This window comes from Anomaloglossus baeobatrachus, chromosome 8 (genome assembly GCF_048569485.1).
Source record: "Anomaloglossus baeobatrachus isolate aAnoBae1 chromosome 8, aAnoBae1.hap1, whole genome shotgun sequence".
Taxonomy (NCBI): domain Eukaryota; kingdom Metazoa; phylum Chordata; class Amphibia; order Anura; family Aromobatidae; genus Anomaloglossus; species Anomaloglossus baeobatrachus.
In genome coordinates, this window is record NC_134360.1 from 133,805,710 (window position 1) to 133,824,890 (window position 19,181).

Here is a 19,181-nt window from a genome sequence, read left to right on the forward strand (position 1 = left end):
GCTTTATCTTTAAAGAAGTCCAGTTACCAAAACTGATTTTCTTTTTCTGATAAACCTTGCTATTATGTGCCTCTCCACACATCTATTATGTTTTTTCAGTAATGTTGCCTTTTATCGTGCTCTAGCAGCACATCCTAATTGCTGGCTCCAGCTCTGATGGGGTTAATCTCTCTTCTGACTTCCTGGTCAGTTCCTACAACTCCCATAATTCTTTGTGGCTCTAGGGCGGTATCTTACACACCCACTGTACCTTAGGCCAGAATCACAATTGCTAGTGCCTCGCGTGTAACTCGCGCGAGTCTCTCATGGTAGAACCTGGCTTGGCCGCACACTGCCCTGACAGGAGTGGGTCGGTTGCATGTATCTCTATGCAGCTCAGACGCTCCTGTATGCATAGTGTGCAGCCAAGCCGGGTTCTACCATGAGAGACTTGCGCGAGTTACACGCGAGGCACTAGCAAGTGTGATTCTGGCCTAACACACCCACTCTGCTCTCCTCTCCACCCAAAATCCAAAGCCTCCTCCCTGCCTCTTCCCTGTGGATGCATGGAGAGCAATCACACAGAGACAGCAGCAGCTGCCAGCTCTGCACAACCCAGGGAGGAAAGCGTCCATCTTCTGCTTGTTCTCATATAGTCCATAGTGTGTGTGTGTGTGTGTGTGTGTATGTGTATAGTGTGTGTACAGAAATTATGATTATTAGCCGGCGCAACATGTGAAAAAAATAAAAATAATTGGGAAAAATAAAATGAAGGGGTCAGGAGATTGCTTTTTCCCCTCTTGCCTAGTCTGTGTGTCGTCCATATCATCCGTGTGGCATGCATTTTGCAGGCTGCTTTCACATCAGCGTTTTTTTGCCTGTAGGCAAAAAAACGCAAACCGCATATGACAGGATCCTGTGGATTAAATGTGCAATGCATGCAACCGTTATTTTATCGGATCCTTCTGCAGCGGGACACAGAATTTATCGGCCGGCACTGGAGTCAGCTGACTCTTGATCTCACAGCCCGCACACGCTGCAATAGCTGCAGGTTAACAGCAGTCACTGCCTGCTGCTGATCACATGTGACCGTGTGCGGGCTGTGTGTACAGGAGTTCAGCTGAGTTCAGATCAGCAGACTCCAGTGTCGGCCGATCAGGCTGGGGCCACACGTGGATTACTGTGATCCCCTCGCATGACACTCGGCTCACGCTCAGTACAGCAGAGCTGAGTGTCATGCGTGTGTCCCTGCGACTGAGGTCCGACTGTGCGAGCAGACCTTAGCTGCGGGGGGCGGGCCGGCACTGAGGAGGGGTGGGAGGGATTTCTCTCCCTCTCTCTTCCGTTGCCGGCTCTCGCGATTCTCGTTCTGCACTCGCGGTAGTGCAGTGTGATTTTTTTCTCTCTCACCCCATACACTTGAATGGGTAAAAAAGAAAGAGTCTTGCATTACAATTGCAGCATGCTGTGATTGTTTTCTCGGTCCGATTAGGGCTGAGAAAATAATTGCTCACGTGCGCTGACACACAGGCTAATATTGGTCCGAATGGAATGCAATATTTTATCACCCTCCACTCGCACTGTTTTTCTCGCCGTGTGGCTTAGGGAGGGGGGGAGGGGGGGAGAAGAGGGGGTGGAGGTGCTCTGTCACCAACTTGCCCTACTCTGACTTGTTGTGCAGGTGACAGAGTGCAGACAGTTGGTCCCGTGCAGCAGCAGGACAAGTGACAGAGCAGAGCGGTGACTCTGGCACAACAAGTCCCAGAGTGGAGACAGTAAGTGACATGCTCTGCTCTGACACATAGTGTGCTATATGTCACTAACTTGCTCCACTCTGTGACTTCTGCTGCATAGGACCCACTTTCTCCACTCTCACCTGCACAACAAGTACCAGAGTGGAGCAAGATAGTGACATATAGCACACTATGTGTCAGAGCAGAGCATGTCACTCCACTCTGGGACTTGTTGTGCAGGTGACAGAGTGGAGCAAATTGGTCCCATGCAGCGTCCGGTCACCTGTGCTGCTGGTGGGAGTATATGATCACACTGCCGACACCGCCCGCTCTCCTGACAGCTGAGCACAGTGGGCAAATAGTGTGATCACATACTTGGGTGACAGGGGGGATTTCAGCTGAAGAAATCCCCCCTGTACTGCACACTGGCTCCCCATGCCTCACCAATCTGCCGGACGCTCAGCCGTCTTCACTGCTCCACACTGTGCCATCCTCCGAATCCTCACCTCGATGCTGGGCTGTGACATGCGGTGGTCACCGCCCACAGCCAAGTCAATCAATCTGAGTGGCGCCTGCATCCTCTGACGTAAGCGTCAAGTTTGAGAGCCCGGAACTTGACGGGACATCAGAGGATGCTGGCGGCCACAGCTCCATGGGGTCTACTGAGCATGCAGGATAGCGCCGCTCAGTGCCAGAACTGGAAGTAGAGACCAATTAAGAAAACTCCCAAAATGGTAAGTTACATCCATAGACAAAATAAAAAAAATGGGTGAACCACCCCTTTAAGTGCCATTCAGCACTCAGATCAAATAAGGATAATTTTCCTTGCCCCCTTACTAGTTTTCTTTGATTTTTCATTGCTGTTTTGTATCTTAAGGTCCAGTCACACTAAGCAACTTACCAGCGATCCCAACAACGATAGGGATCGCTGGTAAGTTGCTAGGAGGTTGCTGGTGAGCTGTCACACTGCGACGCTCCAGCGATCCCACCAGCAACCTGACCTGGCAGGGATCGCTGGAGCGTGGCTACACGAGTTGCTGGTGAGCTCACCAGCAACCAGTGACAAGCCCCCAGCGCTGCGTGGAAGATGCTGCGCTTGGTAACTAAGGTAAATATCGGGAAACCAACCCGATATTTACCTTGGTTACCAGCTCACGCAGCTACACGTGCAGAGAGCAGGGAGCAGCGCACACTGAGCGCTGGCTCCCTGCTCTCCTAGTACAGCACACATGGGGTTAATTAACCCGATGTGTGCTGCAGCTAAATGTGCACAGAGCAGAGAGCAGCGCACACTGCTTAGCGCTGGCTCCCTGCTCTCCTAGTACAGCACACATGGGGTTAATTACCCGATGTGTGCTGCAGCTAAATGTGCACAGAGCAGGGAGCAGCGCACACTGCTTAGCGCTGGCTCCCTGCTCTCCTAGTTACAGCACACATCGGGTTAATTAACCCGATGTGTCCTGCAGCTACATGTGCACAGAGCAGGGAGCAGCGCACACTGAGCGCTGGCTCCTTGCTCTCCTAGTTACAGCACACATCGGGTTAATTAACCCGATGTGTCCTGCAGCTAGCTACATGTGCACAGAGCAGGAGCCGGCACTGACAGTGAGAGCGGGGGAGGCTGGTATCAAAGGTAAATATCGGGTAACCAAGGACAGGGCTTCTTGGTTACCCGATGTTTACATTGGTTACCAGCCTCTGCAGAAGCCGGCTCCTGCTGCCTGCACATTTAGTTGTTGCTGTCTCGCTGTCACACACAGCGATCTGTGCTTCACAGCAGGACAGCAACAACTAAAAAATGGCCCAGGACATTCAGCAACAACCAACGACCTCACAGCAGGGGCCAGGTTGTTGCTGGATGTCACACACAGCAACATCGCTAGCAACGTCACAAAAGTTGTTCGTTAGCAGCGATGTTGCTAGCGATGTTGCTTAGTGTGACGGGGCCTTTAGGCACTATCTTGTTATCTATCAGCCATACAGGTTTATGCTTGTCCATGAGGTTTATTGGTTTATTATAAGGCTATATGCGCATGCTGCATCTTTGTGGTGACCACAAAGATACCGTGTTTTCCCAAAAATAAGACACTGTCTTATATTTTTTTTGCCCCCCCAAAAATCACTAGGGCTTATTTTTGGAGGAGGTCTTATTCTTGGAGAAACACGGTTGGGGGTAAGTTTACCCCCTAAAAAAAGAAGACCCCCCCCCACTTCCCAGGAGACTCATACTCACCAGACCAGGACGTCTGTGTGGTTCCAAGGTCCTCCTGTGATCTCCGGTCGGTGCTGCACGCCGTCCTACCCTGCTGCTAGCTGACACACTGACACATACAGCATATCGCAGGCACACACAGCAGATCACACACACAGCAGATCACTCTCACACACACACACAGCAGATCACACACACACAGCAGATCGCAGATATACACAGCAGATCGCAGATATACACAGCAGATAACACTCAGCAGATCACAGGCACACACAGCCGATCACAGATACACACATCCGATCGCAGACACACACACACAGCAGATCGCAGATATACACAGCAGATCACACACAGCAGATCGCAGGCACACACAGCCATCACAGATAAACACATCCGATCGCAGATACACACATCCGATCGCAGGCACATACAGCCGATCACAGATACACCCATCCGATCGCAGGCACACACAGCCGATCACAGATACACAAATCTGATCGCAGGCACACACAGCCGATCACAGATACACACAGCCAAACGCAGACACACACAGCCGATCACAGAAAAACACAGCCGACCGCAGACACACACAGCAGATCACACACACACACACACACACACATCACATCACATCCAGCACTTACGGCAGCAGGGAATGAGAGCAAGTCACGTGTCCGGCCGCAGGTCCTGTTCGTCGCGCTGCACCGCACTGCCTCTCAGGATTCTCCTGGCGTGAAGAGATCGGTGTCGCTGGATGAGGTGAGTGTGTATGCGATCCGATGTGTGTGCAATCCGATGTTTGTGTGTGTGTGTTTGTGTGATTTGATGTTTGCGTGTGATCCGATGTTTGTGTGTGCGATCTGCTTATGTGTGCGATCTGCTTATGTGTGCGATCTGACGGTGTGTGCGATCCGATGTTTGTGTGTGAGATCTGGTGTGTGTGTGTGAGATCTGGTGGTGTGTGTGTGTGTGTGTGTGTGTGTGAGAGCTGATGGGTGCGGGTGTGTGATCACTACAGGTCCTGCCACTCAGTGTCGGGTGAGTGTAATTGCCGGGTGCCGCTGTCTATAATGAAGTGTCCTACAGTATCTGTATCTTTTTTAGCTGCACGGACACTTCATTATTGATACGGGACTAGGGCTTATTTTCGGGGGAGGGCTTATATTTAAGCCTTTCTCCGAAAATGCTGAAAATCCCTGCTAGGGCTTATTTTTGGGGGAGGTCTTATTTTTGGAAAAACACGGTACATGTTTTTGGCCCCCCAAAAAATGCGCCGATCTCAAAAACGCATCCAAAAAAACACATGCATTTTTGCCTCATTTTTACCACGTTTTTGTCCAATGTGTTTTTTAAGTGCAATCTATTGCCTAGCAGGCCTCAAAAACACTGGCAAAAACACAAAGAATTGACATGCTGCATCTTTGTGGTTGTTCTGTTGTTGTGTCTCTCAGTAATCACACTCAGTGGAGATCTTGAGGCTATTTATTAGGTGGTATGGTCAGCCATAACATCTCTCTCTGCTCCCTGCACTCTGTCTGCAGTAACAGCGAGTTCCCACTTGTTTGTAAACACATACAAGAAGAGAGACCCCTAGAGGCCGCTAGGGGACATACAGCATATACATATTGCTACATCCTTTCTCTTTAAACAAGAATAACAATCAAACTTAATAAACACAAGTTAATCTGACCAAGTAAAAGAGAATTACAATATATACAGTTAGATATAGTCCTTGAGGTGCGCAGGCTTTCTGATCATTCTGCCCACCCTAGTAACATAACAAGAGTCAATGTCCACCTCTGGTAGTTGTTCTGATTCTGGTAATGTGCCTTCTGATATTGCCTGTCTCTGGTTAACAGTCTCACCCTGATGGTCAGCAGTCACTGTTGGTACTTGGCTTGGACTTGCTGCCTCGTTATCTTGGGTATCAGGATATTGTTCAAAAGGCCATGAATCATCTTGTTCTTGTGTTTTCCTCAAATATCTCCTATTTCTCCTTAGGCTTCTTCCGTCTTCTGTTACAATTTCGTAGAACCGAGGTCCTACTTTCTGGACAACCTTTGCCTTTTGCCAGTGTTTGTCGTATTTGCTGCTTGGCTGCAGCCGTATGTTGTCATTCCTCTGGAGATCTGGCAGATCCTTTGCAGATTTATTGTAATAGAAAGCTTGCCTATCTTGATTTTTCTTTAGTTGAGCTTTGATGATTCCCAACAAACTTTGGCTTTAACAGATGTCTAGCGGTTGGTATGAGTGTCTTTGTACGTCTACTCATGAGCCTCTGTGCCGGACTGCTGTCTATGCCTTGGGTGGGTGTGTTTTTATGATCCAGTATAGGCAGATATACATCAGTACCTGCCTGTTTTGCTTTTTTAAGGAGTCTTTTGGCCGTTTTTACTGCGGACTCTGCTTTGCCATTACTCTGTGGATATCTTGGAGAAGACGTCTGGTGTTCAAATTCCCATCTCTTGCTGAAAGTTTTAAACTCTTCTGAAGTAAACTGAGCAGCATTGTCAGAGAACACGATATCTGGAATGCCATACCTGGCAAAATGGGCCTTGAGTTTTTTAATCACTGTTCTCGCCCTTGAGTCCTGTAACAAATCAATCTCCCAAACGTTAGATAAATAGTCCACTGTAATTAGGTATTCTTTGTCATTCCATGTGAACACATCTGTTCCAACTTTTGACCAAGGCCTCTGTGGAATTTCATGAGGTTGCAATGTCTCCTTTTGTTGCTTATCACTGCAGGATGCACATATTTCACATTGTGCTATATAGTTTTTAATGTGGTCATTCATTCCTGGCCAATAAATAGATTCTCTTGCTCGCCGTAGACATCCTTCCCTGCCTAAGTGCGAAGAGTGCAGTGTTTCCAGTATGTCTCTACTGAGTGCTTCTGGTATAACAGCGCTGTTTCCTTTAAAGATGATTCATTGCTGCACTGACAGTTCATCTCTTATGTGGAAGAATGGAGAAACTTCCCTAGGTGCATGCTGCTTGTATTTTGGCCAGCCCTGCAAGATGACAGTCTTTAAGATCTGGAGTATTTTATCCTTCTCTGTACAAGTCTGTATTTGCTTAAACTTGTCTTTTGACACCGCCAGATAGTCACACATATTGATGGTTTCAATTTCATTCTCTTCATCATTTGTGACAGGTAGGTATGCTCTGCTTAGAGTATCTGCGATCAGTAAGTCTCTTCCTGGACAGTAACAGATGTCAAAATTGTATTTCTGAAGTCGTAACAGCATGTCCTGTAGTCTCTTTGGGGCATTTAGTAGTGGTTTCTTTGTAATGCTCTCCAATGGCTTGTGATCAGACTGCACTGTTACTCGTCGACCATAGGTGTACTGGTGAAACTTCTCCATCCCAAATACCACAGCCAGTAACTCCTTCTCAATCTGAGCATATCCCTGCTCTGTTGTTGTTAGGGCTCTGCTTTCAAACGTGATTGGCTGTTTGTTCTGCATTAGTGTAGCTCCAAGGCCTTTTTCTGAAGCATCACATTGTACCACCACTTCTCGATCTGGGTCGAAATACTTCAGGGTTGCTGCATCTGCAATAGCCTTCTTTACTGGCCGGAAAGCAGTTTCCTGGTTTTCTGTCCATTCCCAGAGCACATCTTTGTGGGTTAGCTGTCTCAGTGGCTCACACATATCTGACAGATGCTTACAAAACTTGAAGAGATAATTTACCATGCCCAGAAATCGTTGTACTCCACACACATCAGTTGGGGTTGGCAAATCTTGAATTGCTCTCACCTTTTCTGGATCCACTTTTACACCATTTGAGGTCAGAAGATGTCCAATATATGCAACTTCTGTCATTTTCAGTTTGAATTTGTCCACGTTCAGCTTTATTTGTTTTGTTCTACATCGGTCCAAAAATTGTATCATCTTCTGATCATGATCCTTGATTGCAGATTCCATATCTTCGCCTTCTCCCACTATAAGGATATCATCTGCTATTGTTTTTACTCCAGGAAGTCCTTCCAAAGCCTGCATCAATTTCTGCTGGAACATCTCCAGAGCAGGTTTTAGTCCCATGGGCAGTCTCAGCCATTTATAGCGTCCAAATGGTGAAGAAAATGTTGTCAATAAACTTGATTCTTCAGTCAGTTCCACATGCCAGAATCCATTTTTGACATCACATACAGAAAATATTTTAGCCTTTGATAGATCTGGGAGAACATCGTCCAATGTTTGCATCGGGTAATGATTTCTTTTCAGCGCCTTGTTGAGTGGCTTCGGATCAATGCATATTCTTAACTTGCCTGATGGTTTCTGCACTATGACTAAACTGCTGATCCAATCTGTACTCTTCTGGACTGGTGCTATCATGCCTCTTTTCTGTAAATCTTGTAGCTCTACTTTCAGTGGTTGCATTAAAGCTACAGGCACTCTTCTTGTAGGTAATCTGATAGGCTGCACGGTTTTATCAATTTCTAGCCTGTATTTACCTTCAAAACACCCATCACCTTCAAATAAATCAGCATACTCCATTTTTATTTTTTGAAAGTCCAAATTGCGCTCTGCATTTAGTTTGGGATTTGGTATATCCTGGGAAACTTCAACAGACATAATGTTCTGAGACTGTACTGTTATTAAGTCCATTGCCTGTACTGCTTTTACTCCCAGTATTGGTACATGGTTCCCACCATGCAGCATGGTAAATTCAGCTCTGTAACTTTTCCTGTTACATGGGTTCCGTATTTTGAGCTTACATGTCCCCATAGGTTTCAGAACACTTTTGTTGTACATCACCAGTACCTTGTCCATTGGCTCAATGGAAACCTGCTTGTTCAGCATAGCACTTGGAATTACATTGCAGCTTGCTCCACAATCCAGCTGAAATCTAATGGGCTTCTCATCCAACAGGAAGGTTGCATAGAGCTGCTTGGCATGCTTGACTACTGGCTGCCTGATTACATTGACATTCTCTGTTGCAGGTCGCAGCTGTAGCCATGTAATGTCCTCTGCACTGTCAGTGTCTGGTGTCACAGTGTGGACCTGTCTATGCTGTTTGCCTGTTCCCAGCCTGCAAACAGCTGAGAAATGATTCTTCTTGCCACATAACCTGCAGGTTTCGCCATATGCTGCACACTTGGTCTTGACTCTCTCATGTCTCTTACCACAATATTTGCAGTGGATCGTGCTTATAGGGGAGCTTGGTCTTGTCTTTACTTTCACAGATACTGCATGTACCTCATCATCATCATTATTATCTCTGATGCCTGCCATCATCTTCAGGCTGCGCTTTGTCAGCTCTGCAGCCCTGCAGATTTGCATGCATCTCTCTAAGGTCAGTTCTTCGTCTCTAAGTAACCTTTCTCTGAGGCGAGTATCCATAATGCCACATACAATTCTGTCTCTTATGAGGCTATCTCTGATTTCCCCAAAGCCACATGTTGCAGCCAATGTCCTCAGCTCTGTTACATATCTGTCTACATTTTCACTATCCACCTGCTGTCTTGTGAAAAACTTGTATCTCTCCACAGTCTCATTTCTCTTGGGGTCACAGTGCTTATCAAATGCCTCCACAATCTCTGCTAGGACGAGGCGGTCTGTGTCAGGCAGTAAGGTCTGGGCTAGTCCTCTGACTTTTTCCCCAATTAAGTAATAAAACAGCTTTACTTTACGTTTGTCATCACTGGTGGCCACTGTCAGATCCACATACAGAGAAAACGCCTCTTTCCAGTGTCTCCATGTCTGGGATAGATTACATGATGAGACATCCAGTTTCTGAGGGGGCTTCAGCCCAGTCTCCATCTGGTGGTAATGACAGGAAATCTGTACTCACAGTTGCAATGATGTTCTGTACAGTCCCAGTCTCACACACAAGCTCTGAGGATTTGCAGGTGTCACATGAAGGTTCTGTGCCCAGCTGCCACCATGTTCTGTTGTTGTGTCTCTCAGTAATCACACTCAGTGGAGATCTTGAGGTTATTTATTAGGTGGTATTATCAGCCATAACATCTCTCTATCTGCTCCCTGCACTCTGTCTGCAGTAACAGCGAGTTCCCACTTGCTTGTAAACACATACAAGAAGAGAGACCCCTAGAGGCCCCTAGGGGACATACAGCATATACATATTGCTACAGTGGTCACTACAAAGACACAGCCAAAAAAAACCTGCAACGTGCAGACAGCAAAAATGAAATCTCATAGACTTTGCTGACGAAGGAAATGCATGCAGTTTTGGGAACAAAACTGCACCCAAAAAAATGTGCAAGAATGTGGCAAAAGATGCAGCATGCACATGAGGCCTTACCCTGTATTTCCACAAGGGTTCTGCTAGTCATTTTTGATTGAGGTTTTTGTACTTTATTTGGCTGGTTTCTCGACTATATTTACCTATTGTGGTTATCGGGAGTGTCAACATGTATTCATGTTTTAATTGTTTTTATACATTCCCCTTGGTATATAATAAAGTTTGAATTTTAAGATATATATGATTTATTTGTTGGTGTGCGGATCTCCTATGTACTGTATTTGCTTTGTTTTTCCACATATAGTGTCCTGTACTTGACGCTGCACCCTTTTCTAGTATTATGGCAGTGCACACTCTCTTTACATTTACAAGACTGTAGGCAAAACACACTTGTCTTTGTGCTCCTCACCTGGTTGCCATCACACATGCTTGACACCATCTAAACATGTTTATCTTGGTCTCATCAGACCATAGGACATAGTCCCAGTAATCCATGTCCTTAGTCTACATGTCTTCAGAAAACTGTTAGCGGACTTTATTGTGCATCAGTTTTAGGAAAGGCTCCCTTCTTGGATGATAGCCAAGCAGACCAATGTGTTGCAGTGTGTGGTGTATAGTCTGAGCATTGACAGACTGATACCCCACCTCTCTAACCTCTTCAGCAATGCTGGCCTCGGTCATACATCTATTTTGAAAATACAACCTCTGGATATGACGCTGAGCATGTGCACTCAACTTCTGTAGTCAACCATGGCGAGTCCTGTTCTGAGTGGAACCTGTCTTGTTAAACCACTGGATGGTCTTGGCCACAATGCTGCAGCTCAGTTTCAAGGTGTTGGCAACCTTCTTATAGCCTAGGACATCTTTATGTAAAGCAACAATTTTTTTTTTCAGATCCTCAGAGAATTTTTTGCCATGAGGAGCCATGCTGAACCTCCAGTGATCAGTATGAGAGAGTGTGAGAGTGATAACACCAAATGTAACCCACATGCTCCCCATTCACTTCTGAGATCTTCTAAGGCTACATGCGCATGCTACAGTTTTAACTGCACCCAAACTGCAACCAAAACTGCAGCTTGTCACAGAGAGCCTGGAAGTGTAAAAAAAACGCTTGTAATGATGGTGCATTTTTGATGCGTTTTTGTCACATTTTTTGTCAATTCTCATTTCATGTGTTTGTCAGTATAGAAAGTGTGACAGAAATGTGACAAAAAAGCAAGAATGAACATGCTGCATTTTTTATGTCAAAGTTTGTGACAAAACGGCAGACAAAAAAAACTGCAATGTGCGCACAGCAAATCTGAATTCTCATAGACTTTGCTGGCAAGTCAAAAGTGAGAACTTTCTGACAACAAAACTGCACCAAAAAGAGCATCAAAAACACAACAAAAACGGCAGCGTGTGCATATAGCTTAACACTGAGTCACATGACACTGAGGGAAAATGGCTAACTAGGCACAATTTGTCTATTTTCACTTAGAGGTGTACTCATTTTTCTTGCCAACAGTGTAGACATTAATGGCTGTGTGTTGAGTTATTTAGAGGGCACCAATTTTACACTTATACAAGTTCTACACTGACTACATTGTATCAGTGTCATATCTGCAATGTGTGCCATGTAAAGATATAATAAAATATTTACAAAAAGGGGAGGATGTACTCACCTTTGTGATATACTATATATATATATATATATATATATATATATATATATATATATATATAAATAATGTGTGTGTGTATAAATTACATATTAAGCACAGACCCATATATAGCAAAGAATTGTGAAAAATATTTCTATAAAGCATTTTTTTAATTATCAATAATTGTGGAAATATGTGATAATCACCTTTATTGAAGACATAATAGTCGAAACCGTCCTGCTTCTTATAATTTGGCAATGATACAGCCGAGACAATGTTATTGGGAATACCTCTCCAGGTTAAGCGTACTGTAGTCTGTTCATGAAGCATACCTAAATATATACATTAGACAATGATAAGTAGTTATACTAAATGCATATAACTAATGATGTAATAGCCAAGTAATGCATCACATAGGTTGTATTCACACTTCACGCATTTGGTGAAATGGGAATGAAGTCATATGATTTGGAAATAAAATCCTATTATTAGGATGAAGCTTCACACTGCTGTTATACAATCAAGGATCTTAAAGTAAAAAGCAACATAATAGCTATTGCCCATTTCTAGTGTTCTTTGCTGATTATTACAATTTAGGCAAATTACCGAGAGGCTGATGTACATTACTGAAAGTCCGATGTATCTGGATCCGATGTCTCATTACATTCCGTGGGAAACGATACCTTACAGTCTGAATGTTTTTAGACTGAATTGGATATTGTATGCTAGGACGCTTCTTCTTTGTGCATCTTTTAGCTTGCTCCTGCCGGAATGTGTATTTTTGTACAAAACCACCTATGAAACAATCATATTATTTATAGACAGGATTGTAAATTCACGCAATTGCATCAAACTCTGCTTTACCTTTTTAAAAAGCATCTTTAGGCTATGTGTCCATGGGAGAATGTAGCTGCGGATTTTTCTGCATCAAAATCCGCAGCTTTCCCACAAAATCCGCACCTTTTCAACGGTGCGGATTTGCCGCGGATTTACCGCGGAATTGCCACGGATTTGATGCGGATTTTTTTTTTTTTTCCCAATTTTAAAGCCAAAATCCGGATGAAAATCCGCAACAATAATTGACATGTTGCAGATTTTTCCGGATCAAAATCCGCACGAAATCTGCTGCGGAAAAATCCACAGTGTGGGCACAGCATTTCCAAAATGCCATAGAAATGGCTGGGAAGTGCCTGAGCTGCAGATTTTCGGGAAATCCGCGGCTTTTCCGCGAGAAATCCGCGGCAAAATCCGCGCATTTTCCGCAGCGTGGGCACATAGCCTTAGGGTAAGTTCACACAGGGCATTTTTCGTGGCGTTTTTGCTCAGTTTTCGGGTGCATTTTTGCTCAGAAAACTGCATGACTTTGCTTCCCCAGCAAAGTCTATGAGTTTTCATTTTTGCTGTCTGCACACAGCGTTTTTTTTTCAGCTGCGTTTTTGTGGTGCCACAAAAATGCAGCATGTCAATTATTCCCGCGTTTTTCACTGCGCTTTTCATCCATTGAGTGCAATGGAATGTTGAAAGACGCAATGAGAAACGCAAATAGGTGCGTTTTGGTGCGTTTTAGTGCATTTCTAAGACCAAAAACGCAACTATAAACGCAGGAGGTGGGTAGTAAAGTGACATGTACAGGAAGAGGATTCCTTCTGTCAGTAAATACAGAAGCGTGAATCCTCCCGATACCGTCACCGCCGCTTTCACCTCCAGTCCTGTGCATGTATGCTGCCGTGCGGCGTCATGTACGGGCAGGAGGTGGAAGCGGCTGCGAAAACAAAAGTGAACAGTAGAAAAAAAAGAAGTCATACTCACCTGTCTGCAGGCTCCCGGTGCCATGCCCGCTCCCAGATCCTCCTCCCGGTATCGCCGCTCCGGGTGTGTGCAGTCTCCCCGGGTACGTATGCCTGCAGGATGCAGGACCTGGCGATGGATCACCTGATGCAGTCACCTGACGCGTCAGCTGATCGTAAGTCTCTGGCTGACACCGGCGCCCGGCCGGCTTAACCTGTCAGCGAATGCCGTCAGGATACTTCATCCCTGATTACTGGCAGCTCCTGCAGCGATCGAACGGGATCAGACTCGCTCCAGGAGCTGCCGGTAATCAGCACATAAGTGAGTATGTTTTGGGTTTTTTTTGCACCGATGCATCTGCTGATTGTATAAACGGCTTTTATACAATCAGCTGATGTGTGATTTGATTCAGGCACTTGATCCTGACACATCATCTGATTGGTATGCCTTCCAGCAAACCAATCAGATGATATTGGATCCGGATTGGACGGCGCGGGACCCTTGACCCAGGATTGCTGCGGAGGGGGGTTCTTTATTTCAATAAAGATGGAGTCACTAGCTGTGTTGTGTTTTATTTCTAATAAAAATATTTTTCTGTGTGTTGTGTTTTTTTATCTTTACTAGAAATTCATGGTGGCCATACCTAATATTGGCGTGACACCATGAATTTCGGGCTTAGGGCCAGCTGATAATATACAGCTATCCCTAACCCCATTATTACCCAGTGAGCCACCCGGCATCAGGGCAGCTGGAAGAGTTGGATACAGCACCAGAAGATGGCGCTTCTATGAAAGCGCCATTTTCTGGGGTGGCTGCGGACTGCAATTCGCAGCGGGGGTGCCCAGAAAGCTTGGGCACCCTGCACTGTGGATTCCAATCCCCAGCTGCCTAGTTGTACCCGGCTGGACACAAAAATTAAGCGAAGCTCACGTCATTTTTTTTTAATTATTTCATGAAATTCATGAAATAATTAAAAAAAAAAGGGCTTATCTATATTTTTGGTTCCAAGCCGGGTACAAATAGGCAGCTGGGGGTTGGGGGCAGCCCGTACCTGCCTGCTGTACCCGGCTAGCATACAAAAATATGGCGAAGTCCACGTCATTTTTTTTGTTTGGGTGGGCAAAGAAATCCTGCATACAGTCCTAGAAGGAGGATGCTGAGCCTTGTAGTTCGACAGCTGCTGTCTACTCTCCTGCATACACTATTGGATGGAGGATGCTGAACCTTGTAGGTCTGCTCCCCCTGACTCTCCCTCCAGCATACAGTCCTGGATGGAGCATGCTGAGCCTTGTAGTTCTGCAGCTGCTTTCTGCTCTCCTGCATACACTATTGGATGGAGTATGCTGAGCCTTGTAGTTCTGCAGCTGTCTGCTCTCCTGCATACACTAGTGGAGAATGAAGAACATATTGAAGAAGGAAATGACATCAGACCTTTTTTTTTTCACTGATAAAAAACGCATAAAGACGCAGTGAGCAAAAACGCAGCAAAAAACGCACCAAATTGCGGCAAAAACGCGTGCGTTTTTTGTCGCATTTTTTTGCCGCGGGTGCGTTTTTGTGCGTTTTTTGACGCAAAAACGCACAAAAATGCAGCGTCAAATGCAGTGTGTGAACCTAACCTTATAGTGTATATAGACATGACCTTCATAAACATGACAAGAACAGATGACCTTGTGTGTTAGAGAACAGTATCACAGATTTACTTAAGAAGGGTTATCTAGGACAATTTATTTTTTTTTAACTATGTGCCTAGGAACTAACAAGCAGGTAGTTAATAAATACGTGCCAAAGTGGTCACAGATCGCTCTTGCCGGCAATTCATCAGCTTCCACTGACATCACTTCGATAGAGCAGCTGCTTGTCTTCCTCTCTGCTCTGTTGACTGGGAGTGACTGCTGATGTCATGCTTATTGACAGCTGGTTACCCGCTGCCTAACTGCAGGGAATTGGTTGTCAATCACCATGAGGTCGGTAGTCATGCCCAGGCGGCAGAGCAGTCCAGAAGAGGAAGAGCTGAATCTCTGGCAGGAGCAGTCAGTGACTGCTTTAAGCCAGCACCAGGTAGAACAAGCAGATAGCTAACAACTATCTGCTTGTTAGTTTTTCGGACCACAGAAAAAAAGAAAACGGCCTGGAAACCTCTTTATAGAGCATCTGTCAAAAATATAGTTTTCTGTATCTTTGGAGGTATTATTGAAAAATCATATGATTCGGCAGCATGTTTCTGGGGTTTTCTTCCAGTGCTTTCGGTCTTGTTTAGATATGCTAATTTCACGTATTTGTTTGAGCTGTGTTTTCACGGGTTGAAGCCAAACCCATTATACACTGAAGATCAAAATTAGAGAATAACACACAATTTCATAAATGTTGCGGTGTGTCTTCCTATGTGATTATAACCTAGCATGAGTAAACTCACAGCATGTTAAGCTTATTTCATAAATTGAATTTATTGTAAAAGACATAATAAAAATGTAAATGAGATAAATGTAAAAGAACACTAATCAAAATTAGAGAACACTTTCAGCTCCCTGTAAGTTATTGGTGTTAATTTGGCACCTGGCACTAATTTCCTTAATTACCTGACAAACCCTATGTAAGGCTATGTCCGCACGTTGCTTTTTACCTGCTTTTTACCTGATTTTTTGCTGCTTTTTCAACTGCAGCGTTTAATGCCAAAATGCTTGTGTTCTGCTTTTCAAGCAAAGTCTATGGGAATTTGGGTTTCTGGTCCGCACTATGCAGTTCAAACTGCAGCCTTTTTGTTGCAGAACTTTGGTCAAAAACTCAGCTTTGCAGTGCAAAACCCAAATGGCAAAAACAATTGACATGTCAATTGTTTTTGCCATTTGGGTTTTGCACTACAAAGTTGAGTTTTTGACCAAAGTTCTGCAACAAAAAGGCTGCAGTTTGAACTGCATAGTGCGAACAAGAAACCCAAATTCCCATAGACTTTGCTTGAAAAGCAGAACACAACCATTTTGGCATTAAACGCTGCAGTTGAAAAAGCAGCAAAAAATCAGGTAAAAAGCAGGTAAAAAGCAACGTGCGGACATAGCCTAAGGCCTGAAACACACATCCATGAAAAAAAACGCACGTGTGTTTCGTCCGTTTTTCGGGTTCGTGTCCCTTTTTTGTGTCCGTTTTTATGGTCCGTGTGGCATCTGTGTGAACTGCGTATGCTAGCCGTGTGTGCATGTTTAATGTGCGTGTGAAACTTAACTGACGTGTGTATGTGTTGTCCGTGTGAAATGTCTGTGTGATGTAAAATGTAGTTGCTACATGTTGGCTGACAGCAGACAGAGTCGCGCGCTGAGAATGAACTCAGGTGAACTTCACCCGACTTCATTGTCATACCGCGGGTTAGTCTGTGTCGCGTCCTGATTAGCGGTCACCCGTGAACCGGTGACCGCTAATCCCCTGAGTGACTGAAGTGAGCAGTGCGATTAGCGCTGCTGTCACTCAGGCTAGCTGGATCCTCCCGCCGTGACTGCAACTCACCTGTGACTTCATCGCTGTCACTCGGGCGACTTGCAGTCACAGTTGGAGGATCCAGCGGTGGCCGCGAGTAACCTGAGTGACGTCATCGCTGATCGCGATACTTACCTCAGTTGCTGTGTGGAGCTGTCAGGAGCAGCGGTGTTCTTCTGCCGCTCCTGTCACCTTCATGTAGCAGAGCTTGAAGCGACGCGGGACCTCCGTGGATTACGCCGGACATGGATGGGTATTTGGGGCATAATAAATTGGTAAACGAGGGGTTTTTTTAGTGTTTATTATTTCAAATAAAGGATTTTTTCGGGTGTATGTGTTTATTTACTGTAATTTTCAGATTAATCATGGAAGGTATCTTATAGATGCCTGCAATGATTAATCTTGGACTTAGTGGCAGCTATGTGCTGTCATTAACTCTTTATTACCCCAATTGCCAACGCACCAGGGCAATTCGGGAAGAGCCGGGTAGAGTTCCAGAACTGTCGCATTTAATGGATGCGGCATTTCTGGGCGGCTGCTGGCTGATATTGTTAGGCTGGGGGGCTCCCCATAACGTGGAGCTCCCCATCCTGAGAAAACCAGCCTTTAGCCGTGTGACTTTACCCTGGCTGGTATCAAAATGGGGGGGACCGCATGTCGGTTTTTTAAAATTATTTATTTTTTTAACTGCACAGTATAGACCCGCCCACCAGTGGCTGTGATTGGCTGCAGTGAGACAGCTGTCACTCAGCGTGGGGGTGTGTCTCACTGCAACCAATTATAGGCGCAGGTGGGCGGGGAAAGCAGGGAATACGAGATTGTTTAATGAGCGGCCGGCTTTTTCAAAATAGTAAAAGCCGCCGGAGTTTAGTGAACAGCCGTGCAGCGCCCCGTCGGTGATCGGGGATCGGTAAGTATGAGAGAGGAGGGAGACTGACCGACAGACAGAGAGAGGGACAGACAAGACAGAGAGAGACTGACCGACGGACTGAGGGAGAATGACCGACATAGACAGAAAAACAAAGAATGACCGACATCGCTACAAAAAAGCACAAAACGTACACGGAGCATGCAGAGATGCATCCGTGTCATGTTATTGTGTGCACATACCCATTGACTTTCATGGAGTCCGTGTGTGCGTGTTTCGTGCAAAAAACGGACATGCTTCCGTGCAAAACGGAAACACATACGCATCACGGACACGGACACACAGACCTTATGGAATAACGCACGTGTGACCTCAATAATAGATTAACATTGGTGCATGTTTGTCCGTGTCTCCGGTACATACGGAGACGGACCAAACACGCACGTGTTTAACGGATGTGTGTTTCAGACCTAACTGGCAGCCTAACCTTTTTAGTTTGCACTGACTTTACAAAAATGGTGTGCCGTTCCAAAGTGACTGAAACCCTCTGGCAGCAGGTTGTCCAGATGAAGGCCAAAGAGGTGACCAGATCAGCCATAGTAAGAGAAGTTGGTCGTTCTGAGTCTGTGATTTTGAGAATATTGTATCTTTACAACATCACAAACTCTTTCAAGTCCCCCAAGAAGGCTGGTCGCCCTTGAAAGACAAATGCAAGAGAGAACACATGCCTGAAAATGAAGGTTCTGTTTTTTTCGATATCCTAAGTCATGTGGAAAGGCCCATTAAAGATTCAGTATTGTTTTCTAGCAATACTACATACAATATTTGGCACTAGAGTTCTAGCCCTTGTTCTCTTTAAAGAGGATGTTTGCATGTTATAGTGTAGTAATCTTTTCCTATATATATATAAATGTAAAAGCTCATGTTGTATACTTCAATAGATATTTCTGCAAATAATCTAAAGTGTAAGCTCATTACAACATCTTCTCTACATTTTTACATTTGTTCAATGCTCACCAAACAGTGGTTACAAATATATTATACTCTACTCACTTGGTTTGAAAAAATAGACAGACTCTGGCCTTGTGCTAAATCCAGCGACGGGCAGTACAGCAGTTACTTTACCTCTGAGTCCACCAAAACCCTTAATAATTTCTTTTGGATAACCTTGATCCATCACATCATTGGAAAAACGCCAATAACGAGAACCCTACCATTAGAAAGGAGCAGGATGATAAACACATTTTATTTTAAATTGCACACTACTTTACAATGCTGAAT

General features: G+C 45.0%; 1 protein-coding gene across 7 annotated transcripts in view; it reads right to left on the reverse strand.

Annotated features, from left to right (window-relative positions):
• The window catches only part of PRG4 (proteoglycan 4), a 189,375-nt gene that overhangs the window by 16,746 nt on the left and 153,448 nt on the right, over positions 1 to 19,181 (reverse strand). For all 7 annotated transcript variants that reach the window (XM_075322005.1, XM_075322006.1, XM_075322007.1 and 4 more), the window contains 3 exons: positions 18,954 to 19,110; positions 12,383 to 12,571; positions 11,983 to 12,108 (listed from right to left, as the gene is read on the reverse strand). In XM_075322005.1, the coding sequence (XP_075178120.1) occupies positions 11,983 to 12,108; positions 12,383 to 12,571; positions 18,954 to 19,110 (472 nt within the window). The remainder of the gene's footprint in view (positions 1 to 11,982; positions 12,109 to 12,382; positions 12,572 to 18,953; positions 19,111 to 19,181) is intronic.